At 45.9% G+C, this 12688-nt stretch overlaps 1 protein-coding gene across 2 annotated transcripts in view; it reads right to left on the bottom strand.

Annotated features, from left to right (window-relative positions):
* SYTL3 (synaptotagmin like 3) overlaps window positions 1–12688 on the bottom strand; it is a 592394-nt gene that overhangs the window by 12397 nt on the left and 567309 nt on the right. For both annotated transcript variants that reach the window (XM_078649127.1, XM_078649128.1), the window contains one exon: window positions 9512–9717. In XM_078649127.1, the coding sequence (XP_078505253.1) occupies window positions 9512–9717 (206 nt within the window). The remainder of the gene's footprint in view (window positions 1–9511; window positions 9718–12688) is intronic.

The following is a 12688-nucleotide window of genomic DNA, read 5'->3' as shown; positions in this document are numbered from 1 at the left end:
AACAGTAACTGATAAGCTCCAGAAATCATCTCGCGGACCAGCATCCCATCTGGGACTGTAATAATATTTGAAAACAACTAGGATAAGAATACACTAAACACAACAATGTCAACTTGCCCCGTGTCCAATTGTTGTTCTGCAACCTCAGTTTAGTATTGGCAATGAGAGATGTGGCTCACCACCGGGGATCGGAGTATGTCCTACTCCACAGGAATGGAAAGGGGGGATGGATATGTACATGGTAGCGGAGAAGGTCACAAACTCTAGTCTGGGTTGCCCACACTAATTCCAGAAAGTATGGGGTAAGTGGATATCATATTATTCTTTGGAAGAGGTACTGGAAGAAGAAATGCTGAGACTGAGAGGGGGCATAGTAACAGACATTGGGTATATGTCTGTTAATATTTTGCCTGCTGTTCGATGTGCTAGTTTATCACTACGCTATTGCAGGGCCTTGTCGGATGTTAAGGGGAAGGGAAGGGGGTGGCAGGGTTGGGGGTTGTGCATTGTCATTGTTTTAGACTTGCAATTGTTCGGAATTTCCTGCACCTGTTATCTAATATTCGTCTGTGATATATTTCATGAAAACTGCAATACATTTTTGTTTTTTAAAGAATACACTATATAGACTCTTGTTACATAAGGATAGGCTAAGATATCAGTAAGTATCAATAATAAATGAACACTTGATACTTAATGTACACCAAGTTATTAGGGAGAGACCCATGCGAATCTGCGTGATAACAATTAATATAAATGGCCAATAATTTGGCCAATAGATCTGCAACAAAAGAGCAAGTGTCCTATTAAACTAATGCTTATTTTGCCCATGTTTATTGAATGCTTAGTTGTAGATAGTATTCTAGAACCACATCGTGAGGAGGGGGGACTCCACATTCCATGTTGGCTGTATGATAACGATTTGACAATTTTGGACTCTAACAGAAATTAAAAGGGTTCAGTATATTGTGAGAATAATTATTTAGTGATTAATGTGGAAAAGACAAAAATATTAGCCTTAGGAAATAAAAGTAAATCCTTTACAGTGTCAATCGGGAACCAAGTGGTTCAGGAAGTTCCCTTGTATAAATATTTAGGAATGATCTTTGATAGTAAACTATTGTGGAAAAGGCATTTGGACACTTTAAGAATCCGAGCTGCCTCAACAGTGGGAGCGCTAAAGAAATTTAAAAGGGACTTTGGGAATCATCATTACAGCCTTTGTTAACTACATATAATACACTGATCCCCCCGAAATATTTTATGGAACTGAAGGTCTGTGTTTAGAGACGTTTAGGGACAAAAATTGATTGGGATTTTCCTGAAGCGCGTTGCCTCAAAAATCCACTAAGCCTGCCTAAATGAGCCATGCTCTGAGCAATAAGATTAGAAGTCAATTTGAAAGCCTGGAACGTTACAGCAGTTAATATAGGCTTGCTTTCCTGGAATAAACAATTAAAATCTCCAACAATCCAAAAATCTCAAACTACTGCATAGAAGAAATTATTGACAGGGAACTAGAATAGGCCATGAAAGTAAAGAGGCGCCGAGATATGATGGCAAGAGGTCTTAACTTCGAAACGATTAACACTGAGGTGTCTAGGCTACCTCCCAAAAAGGAACTAAACATAAGAGAGTTAGAGGAAAGGGATTTGTATATGTATCAGCAAAGAAATCCACAATGTATATGAGAGTAACTTGGCAAGGAGCTACGTCTTTCCCTTATTTGGCAAGGCTACTTAGCTATATAATACGAAGAACTTGCGGGAGCTGGGCACACTCAGGTTGCCTAGTTCTCAACTTGGAGAAAGCATTTGACACTCTAGATTGGGTCTTTTTATTCGCTGCCCTTAATAAATACAGGCTCGGTGAAAAATTCCTGGGACTGGTTAAGGGATTGTACACGCAACCCACAGCCAAAATTAAGACAGGTCCCTATCTGTCTAAGACAATCCCAATCGAACTTAGTACTAGACAGTGGTGTCCACTCTTCCCGCTGCTATTTTCCCTTGCCATCGAGCCACTAGCTGAGTCTCTTCATCAGACCGATGGGGAGTGGGGTATCCCTTGGGTGATGGCACGCACGCAGTTTCTCTCTATGCTGACGAACAGCAGGTATACCTTCGGAATGTCCGTAGGCCATGCACGGCGGATGAGAGTGCACTGTTGGAGTTTGCCTCTTTATCAGGGCTACAGGTAAATTGGGGAAAGCCGTGCCTGTACCCGTTCGTCAACCCGTGCTCCAGAATTGGTGCTGGGTGGTGTACCAGTGCCCTGGCAGCAGTCAGCATTTAGCTATCTGGGCATCCGTATTTACCGCCAATCAGAAGACATTTTGGAGGGTAAACTCGTGTGGGCCACGGCGGCGGTGAGGTCGCAGATGTCTTTTTGGCGCACCCTCTCACTGGCCACCATGGGCTGCATTGCTCTCCTGAAAATTGTGGTGCTTCTGTGGCTGCTCTATCGTTTTACAAACCCACCACTATATATTAGACCCTCGCTTTTCCACGCACTAGAGCGAGTCCTGAGGCAATTCATATGGCACAATACGCACAGCAGGGAAGCGCTAGCAACATTTGATCTGCCCAGCGAGAGGGTTTGATTAGCCGTCCCTAACATGGATCACTAATATTTAGTTTAGTGAAGCAGCTACAATGGGTGGCTCTCTGGGTCAGTGGTATACATTTAGTGGACACTGCCACACAGCAACCCGGCTACACACAGCCTCAAATCAAGGCCCTGTTCCACCCCGGCAGGAGGGGATCAACTCCAGTTCAACTCTTGGTGTCAGTCACTTACAATTGGTTTTGTCACAGCCTTAAGCTAATGAATCCCATATGCTCTCTTCCTACCCATACTTGGCACGCCAAGACAACATCGTGCAGCCTCCATTGCAGAGCTCACAGCCTGGGAGACTGCAGGGTTACAGACCTTGGGAGACCTGTATCAGGACCTGTGTTAGACTTAGCCCTTTTACAGTGTCATCCCTGAACTTTTTGCCTTCCTCCTAGCCTTTTTTCTGACATGGTGTTGGTGGTTCTAGGACTCAGGGCACTGTAGCACTGCTGTTCAGTGTAAATGCCTGTGCTCTCTGTGTTAAATATGGTAAGGATTGGTCGTCACCTGTTTGGCACATTTCATTTACCAGTCAGTCCCTTGTAAAGTGGTATCTCAGATACCCAGGGCTGGTAAATGAAATGCTACTGGTGGGCTTGCAGAGCTGATCGCGCCACCCACCAAAGTAGCCTTTCAAACCTATCTCAGGCCTCTGCCATTGCAGGGCCTGTGCGCACAGTGTTACTGTCACTGTGACGTGGCACTTAAAGTGTGCGACATGTCTGTAACCCCCCCTTTTACTGCATGTCAGTCACCCCTAATGGTAGGCCCTAGCTAGCCCTATGGGCAGAGTGCATTGTAGGTGAAAGGTAGGACATGTACCTTAAGTGTGTGACATGTCCTGGTGGTGACAAACAGCCTTTTTGGTTTCTCTCTGCTGTGAGGCTGCCCTCCCATAGGAATGCATTGGGGATTCCCTGATAAGTGTTTCAGTGATAATTCCTGATATGAGAGGAGCAGCGTGGTCAGGTTTGGTATATTTGGAATAGTGATAATAAATGCTACGCAATGGTGTGCGCAGATTTATTATACCTATTTTAAAAATGCCACGTTTAGAAGTTGGCATTTCTGTGTGCTATGTGTCTGCCGGTCTGACGTGGATTGCATATCTGGCTTTGGTATGACAGGGGCTGGTGAGGTGTGTGTGGCTCCAGGGAGGGCAGGGTGAGTCAGGGCTAGGCTGAATAGGGGCTCTGCATTTGGAGGAGTGGGAGGCGTAGTCCACTGACCCTGAATAGGTCTGTGCCTTCCTAGGTAAATGTTGGCTCGGCCCTCCTGTGGTGTGTCTGATGACGAGCCCCCACCTGACAAAGGATAAGAGGAGCATTGTCAACAAAGTGCTCCAAAACCCCCAAGAACCAGTTTAGGCTGGTTCCCACAAGCCCTGTGCCAGGGCAGACAAAGCAAATGTTGGTATAAATATTGGGGCTGTGACCCCATGAAAGTGTGCTGGTCCTGTGCTTCCTTGTGATGTGGGAATTGCTGCTGCTGGGCCTCAGGAGGAACCGCCACAAGGGACTGCCTCCCTACTGGAGGGCCCTGTGTGCTGGCCTGCCTGGGCCCGGCTAGGCCCCTTGAACTTTAAGGACTCTTAGCGCCTTGTGAGAGCTATATCTTCATTGCCAAGAAGGAGAGAGGAGCTGGTGTCTGCAGCGCAAGGCTGCAATGTGCCTGGAGGGAACCCCGGCGTAGGGATTCCCCCGTGCTTCCACGCTCCTCATCTAAGAGAGGAAGCCCACCCTGCTTTTATGCCATGGAATTAGCGGGAACCCAACCCGCACTGGTGTTTATTTGAGAGTGGGTGCCCACCCTGTATTTGCGTGCTCTTTGCAGCGGGAGCCCACCTCGCGTTCTGTGCTTATTTGAGAGCGGGTGCCCACCCCCCAGTTACATGCTCTTTGCAGCTGGAGCCCACCCCGCGTTCTGTGCTGAGGAAAATCACTGCTCCGAGAGTGACCCGGAAGCCAGGCAATCTGCCAGACTGTGGGTGGGGCCGGAAAACAGAAGCGGGTGACTGAAAGAGGCAGCGCAACACAGGCAGGGCTCCGGTGTTGGTGAGGAGAGCCCCACATGCAGCCTCGATCATCCGGAGCCACTCGGGCTCCACGTCAAAGTCCTATGTCCCAGGAAAGGGACCATGTGAAGTCAGCAGTGGTCCCAGGGAAAGAGGATCTCCCGAGGCACATTGCCAGTGCCTTCCACCTGCTGCAGTGAGACTGGTGAAGGGGAACGCTCTCAAGGCACAGTTGGTGCCACAGCTCATTACTCAGCTGCACCGCAGTTACGGGCAGCTACACCGAGGGGCAAATTGTTTGTAGAAGTCCCAGTGGGGGTCTCAGAAGGCACATCCATTACAGAAGGCAGCTGCCATTACCGGAATCACTTATGGTGTGTGCGCTCTAAGTTTGGGGGCATTTTTCAGAGAGAGGAGGCCAGAGACGGAGGGGCTCCCCAGGCACACTGGTACCTGTTTTGCCTGCCCTAGCTGCACTGTCAGAGCGCGGGACGCTGCAACGTTTGGGGGCCATTTCTTTTGTTGAGGAAGGGGTGAGTTGCAACCCCCGCCCCAGCACATCTGCACACTGTGTTTTTGCTGCCGAGGGGCGATGACGCCCTGACATTATGGACTAAGGGCATTTTGAGCCCCAATCAAAGGCCAGTTGGCCTGGGGTCAGTTTGGAAGGTGATGTATGCACCTTGTAGTAGTGTTACTGTCGGGCATTGCTGATTTTTTTCTAACATGATTGTGGCATATTGTGTTTTATTGCATAGTGTGTTTATGCTTGTGATGCCTATTGCGTAATGTGCTTATGCTTAGGAGGTTTATGCCTAATGTGTTTTATGCCTAATTGTGATGCAGACATAATGTGTTTATGTTGCCCATGCTAATGCTGAGCACAGTATCCTGCCAGTAGTTACTGGTTGTGTGTTATATGTGTTACTAGTGTTTCTGAAGGTATTGACAGCAGCCTGATTGGCCCTGTCATATGTATATAATCCCCTGTGAATATTACCTAGAGCCAGTTAGGAAAGTGTATATTGTGTGATGAGTATTCTCATGTGTTTAGGATAATACAAAGGGTTTTTCTTATAAAACCTTGTGTGGAGTTTCTTTTGTGGAGTGCCTATTGTGTTGTGGCTGTGTGTGTGTGTGTGTGTGTGTTGCACGAACGCTTTAAACATTGTCTCTGGGATGAGCCTGACTGCTTGTTCTAAGCTACCAAGGGGGTGAGCAGGGGTTATCTTCAGCGTGTAACTCCCTTGCCCTGACTAGAGTGGTGGTTTCTGCCTGGCCTAGCCAACCAGAAATCTCATTTCTAACAACCAGCAATTAGTGCCATTCAACACGTTAGCTGAAGACAGTGGCCTACCGCAAGGCCAATTTCTCTTATACGCCACGTTGATACGGGCTCTGCAAGCCTTATGGGAAGACAAGGCTCAGGAAACCACGACATATCTTACCATTCAATATCTCCATGAGTTGGGCACTGGCAGGCACCTTACTAAATGGTTCGCTGAGTCTATACGAACACACTCCGCACATCCACTAACGTCACTCGGGCACTGCTGGGGCGCAGACCTGCAGAGGCAGTGCACTGAACCTCAATGGGCGACCATCCTAGAAGGACCCACGCATATCCCAAGGAATGCCTGTTTCCATTTAATGCAATAATGTATTCTTCAAAGGGCGTATATGATGCCAACCAAGATCAACAGATACTTTGGCCGGGCAGATGTCGGATGCCTGAGATGTAGATTTATCAGATGCAGACCTTTTACATATGCTGTGGGCCTGCACAGCTCTCACCCTCTGTTGGAGAGCAGTCACAACGTATCCAGCGGAATGCACGGGTCGCACAGTAGAGTACTCTTGGGAAACCTGCCTGCTGGGCCTATACCAGAGAACTAAGAAGCATAAAGTAAAGTCCAGATTTATAGACCTTGGCCTCATTGTAGCCAATCACTAGGCCCTGGAAGTCACCAGGGCAGCGAGTACAAAAGCTTGGCTGCAATAGTTGATGTGCTGGGCACAGATGGAGAGTGTGGCACTGCACCGGGAGGATGCCCTACGGCTGCAAATGCTCCCACTGGCAGCGGCGTGGGATGCAATACTGCTGGATCTTCGAAACTCTTGGTAGGATGGCCCGGAGCCACCTAGGTCCCCACAGGCTCAATGGTTAGTATAGAATAAGCCAGACGCCGCTATGTGTACTACAACACATGGATTCATGTTGTCTCAAGTGCCATGCACCTCACGTACATAAACATGTCATGCCATATTTGCTCATTCAGCCAATGCTAGAATCTCACACCCTAAGCATGTAGAAGAGGCGTGCATGCCAAGTTGGGTGGGGGCTGTCACATATGTCAAGCGGTACAATATAACCCTGTCCCAGTTCTTACTTTCCCTGTTTATCAATGCATTATCACATGCAAAACACATTATGCTGCGCACAAACAATATGGCATACATGCCCTCACTATGTAGGTCAACTGCACTAAATGTCTTTCTTATGCAGTGGGTACATACATGTGAAGATGCTTGTTAAATTGTACCAAAATGTTAAAAAATCAATAAACAAATTTACATAAAAAGAAATAATACAAAAAACGTTATTAAGATTCAGGATAGGTTTAGAGACCCTATATACTTATGGTGAGGCACTGAAGTAATTTTTAAATGAGGCAGGGGCCTCTCTTGTTGCCTAAGAGTATGCAGCGTCACTGTGCCCCTTTGTGATTGTTCATATATTTTAGATTTGAGCTGCTGCATTTTAAACCAGTTTTTATTAAATATGGGATTAACTCTAGCTGTGAGGCAATAAGATTTTTATATGATGTGACTTGCGCTGTTGGCAGATTTTTGATGGTTTTATCTGCCGGGGGAAATTTTATGAATTTTAGACGTATGTGTTTTTAAGCGCGATGTAGTGAATATAAGAACGTTTGATATGAGTAAGACATTTTAAAGACCAAGGTTCTAAATGTATGTAATTTCTTCACATCATAAGGTGTGGATCACCACTGACCTCTTAATGCAGCAATTTACACTCCCATCACCGGCAACCATGTATATAAACTAATGGTGACTGATTTGGTAGCCCAGCCATATGCACCATAGCCAAAAACACCGGGAACTCGGGGGCTACAACTCTAAATGTTGACAACAATCCGTGTTAGGTGTTTGGGTACATGTGTGCATTTAAAAATGCGTACTAGGAAAAGATTGTGGGAGAAGCCAGAGCTAATGTCAGGCAGAGGATTATTGGCTAAAAGTCAGGGAAGTGGGCAGAGTAGATGAAGCTGTCTTTTCTGGTTTCATTTTCTATGACTGAAATTGGAAGAGGAATACATCTTAGTACAGTGAGGCAGTCATCTAGCTTCCTACCGTGGCATATCTGTTTGCTAATTTCTGTGGCGTCTTCCATTTTAATTTTCTTTCTATTTGTAGAACTATTTCCCAAACCTAGTCACAGCAGCTTTAGAGCACTTTACAATAATCGGTATAAGATTAGTTGCAAATAACAACAGATGTCAACCAGGGCCGGACTGGGAACCAAAAGCGGCCCTGGCAAAGTGCTCGCCCCCCCTACCCCCCCAGGGGGTTGGGGGTGTCGCAGGGCTCTTTGCCAGGGTCGGTTTTCGGCCGGTTTTGTTACAGGGCCAATTTTGCAGCTATGCTACAAAAAAGGCCCTGTAACAAAACCGGCCCCCACCCGTGCGGCGCACTGGGGGATTTCCCGGTGCCCGCTACGGTCAGTCCGGCTCTGATGTCAACTGAGGAACAATAACTAAAAGTAGCATTGGAAAATACTCTGTAAAAGGAATAAGTATTTAGTCGGCGAGGTAGAGTCTTAAAAAGTGGGTTTTACATCAGGTTCAGGTTCAACCCAATACGGTCCAGTATCATGTTGCACTATCTTGTTGCCAAGCACGAGAAAACTTGAATCATGAGGGCATATTTACAAGTAAGTGGCGGAGTGCGGGTTAGCTCCAAATTTGCTAATGCTGTGTTCCGTCACTTTAGAAATGCAGGGATGTGCCGTATTTACAATAATATGGTGCACAGCAGCGCTTCTTTCTTCGCTGGCACTCAAAAAAACTGCCTAGCACCAGTGCAGGCATACCTTGCACCTTAGTGAGAGGGTGCCTGCATTGAGGAAATGATTGTTTATGTGAAGGAAGGTGTCCCTTACTTCACATAAACAATCCAGATTGGCAATTTGCAACTCCTATGTCTATTGCATTGTGCAGCACACATAGAAGTTGCAAATTGTCATTTTTTTAATTACTAATTATGTGCAGGAAGAGACACCTTCCTATACATAAACAATAATCTATGACATTTAGCATTTAGCGGTTTCTATGTTTGCTGCACAATGCAGCACACATAGAAACCGCAAAAAACGAGAACAAAATAAAGCATTTCTCCTTGTTAGGCCATGTTAAGACCAGGTTTTCCATGGTCTTCATTTTGGTGCTGCCTGCTATTTACGCCACCCTTGTAAATAGAGGGCAGCATCAAAATCAAATGGTGTTGTTGCAGAACACCCATTGCCCCTCCCTTTCACGCTAGGTGTAGCGTGAAAGGGGGCCTTATTTACAAGGAGGCGTTAAGCCGTGTTAAGTGGCTTAACACCGCCTTGTAAATAAGATGAAGCCCCGATCACCAAAGGAACAGCATTAAAAGTGACATTCCTGTGGCGATAGGGACTTGTAAATATGCCTCATGTTTGTAGTCTTCTTGGTTGGGGCTAACTCCAGTATTAAGCAGATTTTCCACCTCTTAGCCTTAAGCCTGCTTTCGTATGCAGCAGCTTATCTTTTAGAACATTTAATTTTCTGAATTTGCTGAACCTATCTAATAGCTGAGTAAATATCGGAAAATACTTACTTGTGCAGAGTCTGACTCCACCCAGGAAGCGGTCATTGATCCCAAAGGCGGCCTGATCCCAGACTGTAAGAACCAAACTCGACTGTTCCAGGTCCATGATGGTCACATCGTTAAAAAGAAATGTATGTCTCCACTGAGGACAGGCTTGTTTCTTTATTACAGGGCATCTCACGCGTAATTCCTGCTTGTTCGGAAGCATAAGGCAGCTGAAAACAGAGATTTAATTGAACCTGGTTACTTATATACAGATATATCACCTACAATCGTCAATACTTTTAAGTGTTCCTTACCCTGAAAGCTTTCTGTCTGCACATAATAAATGTCCAGTTTTCTCCACATATTTAGATCTTGCCTGTGGTGATCAATCTCTCATTCGCGTCTTCATAAAAAGTCACAACTCCTCAGAGCATTGAGGAAGTAGCAAAAGCTCATGACCTTCAACCCGGAGAATGCAGTTGCTTACACAGTGGGGGGCAGAACTAATTGTAATTGCATTTGTATAGCACTTACTACCCCTGATGAGGCGTCAAAGTGCTTTGCGGTGAGTAGCATGCTTCTCGAGGAGGCAAAGAGGATTAGTGGTGAATTAGTATAGGGAGATATGAAATTAATTTGAGCGGTGGACATATGACTTTATTATTTGAATTGAAAAAGGAAAGTGGAGGTGAAGAACCGGGTGAGGGAAAAAAGAGGGAAGGGTTTGTATTTATATAGTGGTTGCTATCCCTGATGAGGTGTCAACGCGTTTTTCGGCAGCTAGCACGCTACTACGGAACCCAAACAGGATTAGTGGGGAATTAGTAAAGAGAAATATCAAATTAATTTGAGCGGTGGATATGGGAGTTTGTTAAGTTGATTGAAAAGAATAGTGGAGGTATATAAGAGGGAAGTGTGCAGAGAGTGTGTGTGTTTTTTTTATTGAGATCATAGCAGTAGGAGGAGGTTTGGGATGAGTAAAGGGGGGGTGGAAATGGGAAGAGTCAGAGGGAAGCATTTAGAAAGGCTTGTTTGATAGATCTGAGTAGTAAAGGAGGTTTGACGTGATGCTAGGAGCGTTAGAGGAGGGAAGAGTTTAGAAAGGGTCATTTTACTAAGGCCAGGTGGGGTGTAGCACACCATCACAGAAAGGTCCCCAGCGACATGCGGGCACTCCTGCTGACAAGAATCACCTGTCAGTGGGGGAGCTCCAGCATGGCAGGTGGGTAGACCAATTCTAATTTGCATGGGAGCACCCCAATGATACTGATTTTGGCCATAATTACTGCCCAAAATATATACCTAGTCATCATTATGAGCTGACCATGACAGGGCATACACCACCCAATATAAGTTCAGCCCTTTTGTATATTGGGTGTGCCTGTGGGAACATCCACCTGTCTCATTGAGATCTGCCAGCTTGTGAGAAGCTTGCTGATCCCAACCACGTGCGAACCACACCCCACGGTGTGCCAGAAGCCTTGTTTCACCTCATGCACACATGGCGAGGGATTTCTATCTGTAATGCATTGTCAGGGGTGTTATTCAGTCCTCTGGAGTGGGTGGTAAGCATACAATTCCCTTCATCAGCACCCAGCTACCAAAAATGGATTCCTAAAAATTTTCAGGCAAGTACTTTTTTTCATTGCTGGGAAACTTTCAGAGAGAAATGTATGAACACCGACAAACTCACAAGTATATGGGCGTTCACAAACACTCAAGCCACACTACACCTTGATCTGCCCGGTCTCCACCCCGTTTGAGTCATTTCTGGCTTGATAACTGTATGCATTTGTGGCGTATAACTACAAAGTAGCAAAAGCAATTATGCCTGTTTGGGTTCTTTTGTGGATATCTGTCCGGCGTACATGAAGCCATGTTGTGGCATAAGCCTACCTTTACAACCAAAAATGGCTTTCTGAATTGGGCACTAGATGTATAAAGAGTTGGCGCCCCTACAGAGTTTAATTTGGGTAATGGTGTACATGCTGGGCTAGTCTTGATTATAATATAGGTGAGACTGAAAACTCTGTATTAAAGCCTGTCTCTAATTTCCTCATTACAGGTGTTGTGTGGTGTTTTTAGTCATCTGCAATAAAGAAATTACATAACTGTGCAATTGTAATAACTTACAATTGCACAGTTTACCTTTGACGTCACAAAGCCTGCTGCCGGATCCAGCAGACAGGGATAAAAGCACGTGACAGAGCATAATTACAGTTGCAGTTTAAACAAGGAAAACGGAAACTGGCTTTTCCTTCTTCTGGTATATTTTTCTAAAAAGAAAACGGTCAGCAGAAAGGAGATATTTTTTGCAATATGTTTAATTTTTAAATGCTATAGGTCATTAAATGAAAGAAAGAATCTCTGCAGGTTTCTATACATTCTGGTGTGCAGCATGTTTTAACCTGACTTACATTTGGCAACATTTTTTGCAAACTTGCGAACTGCTTTCTGGTATGTTTCATTTCGCATTACAGATTCTTTATTTTTTTCTTCTTATCGGCAATGAACATGAAAGAGTAAGACACCAAGGGGTAGATTTTCAAAAATTTCACGCTGGGTTAGCGTCAGAAAAGTGACGTTAACCAGCACAAAATGTTAGTTTAACAATTGTTTTCCAGGGGAAACTTGTTTAGGGTGGAAAGTACCCTATAAGTATAGCAAAGCAGTGCCTTGTGTTACTTAGCACTAAGGGGGGGTTACATCGGTGGTACATGGGCGTTGCCATGCACCCACCTATGCCACTGTGCAGCACACATACAAAGTGGGAAAAGTGTTTGAACTTGTCTTGGAATAGTATCAGTGGCGGCCACTATTTACCGGGGGTAGCGAGGCGAGGAGATGGGGAGGGTTGTAAATGGAAAAAAAAATCCACTTACCTTCAGGTCAGCCACCTGGCCGGCCGCTGCCTCTCGGTCCGCTCGCTGCCGTCGCCTCAGGCTCCTGTAAACAGGAACAGGAAGCACCCAGGCTCCTGACTACCCCAGCCAATCACAGCGCGCTGCAATTGGTCTGAGCACTGTGGATCGGCGCTCAGGCAGGGAATGGGAGCCTGGGGCATGTTCTGCATGCAGGCTGTAATGCAGCCTAGCTGCAGAACATGCAAAGTATGGCGGTTTGGCCGGCGTGAGCGGGCCGGTCAAAGCGTCATTGCGCACCTTGAAGTGAACAAGCCACTCCTCCCCTGCCCTGCTCTGG

This window comes from Lissotriton helveticus, chromosome 6 (assembly GCF_964261635.1).
Source record: "Lissotriton helveticus chromosome 6, aLisHel1.1, whole genome shotgun sequence".
Classification (NCBI taxonomy): domain Eukaryota; kingdom Metazoa; phylum Chordata; class Amphibia; order Caudata; family Salamandridae; genus Lissotriton; species Lissotriton helveticus.
Note: the sequence above shows the minus strand (reverse complement) of the source record. Positions and strands in the feature narration are given on the sequence as shown.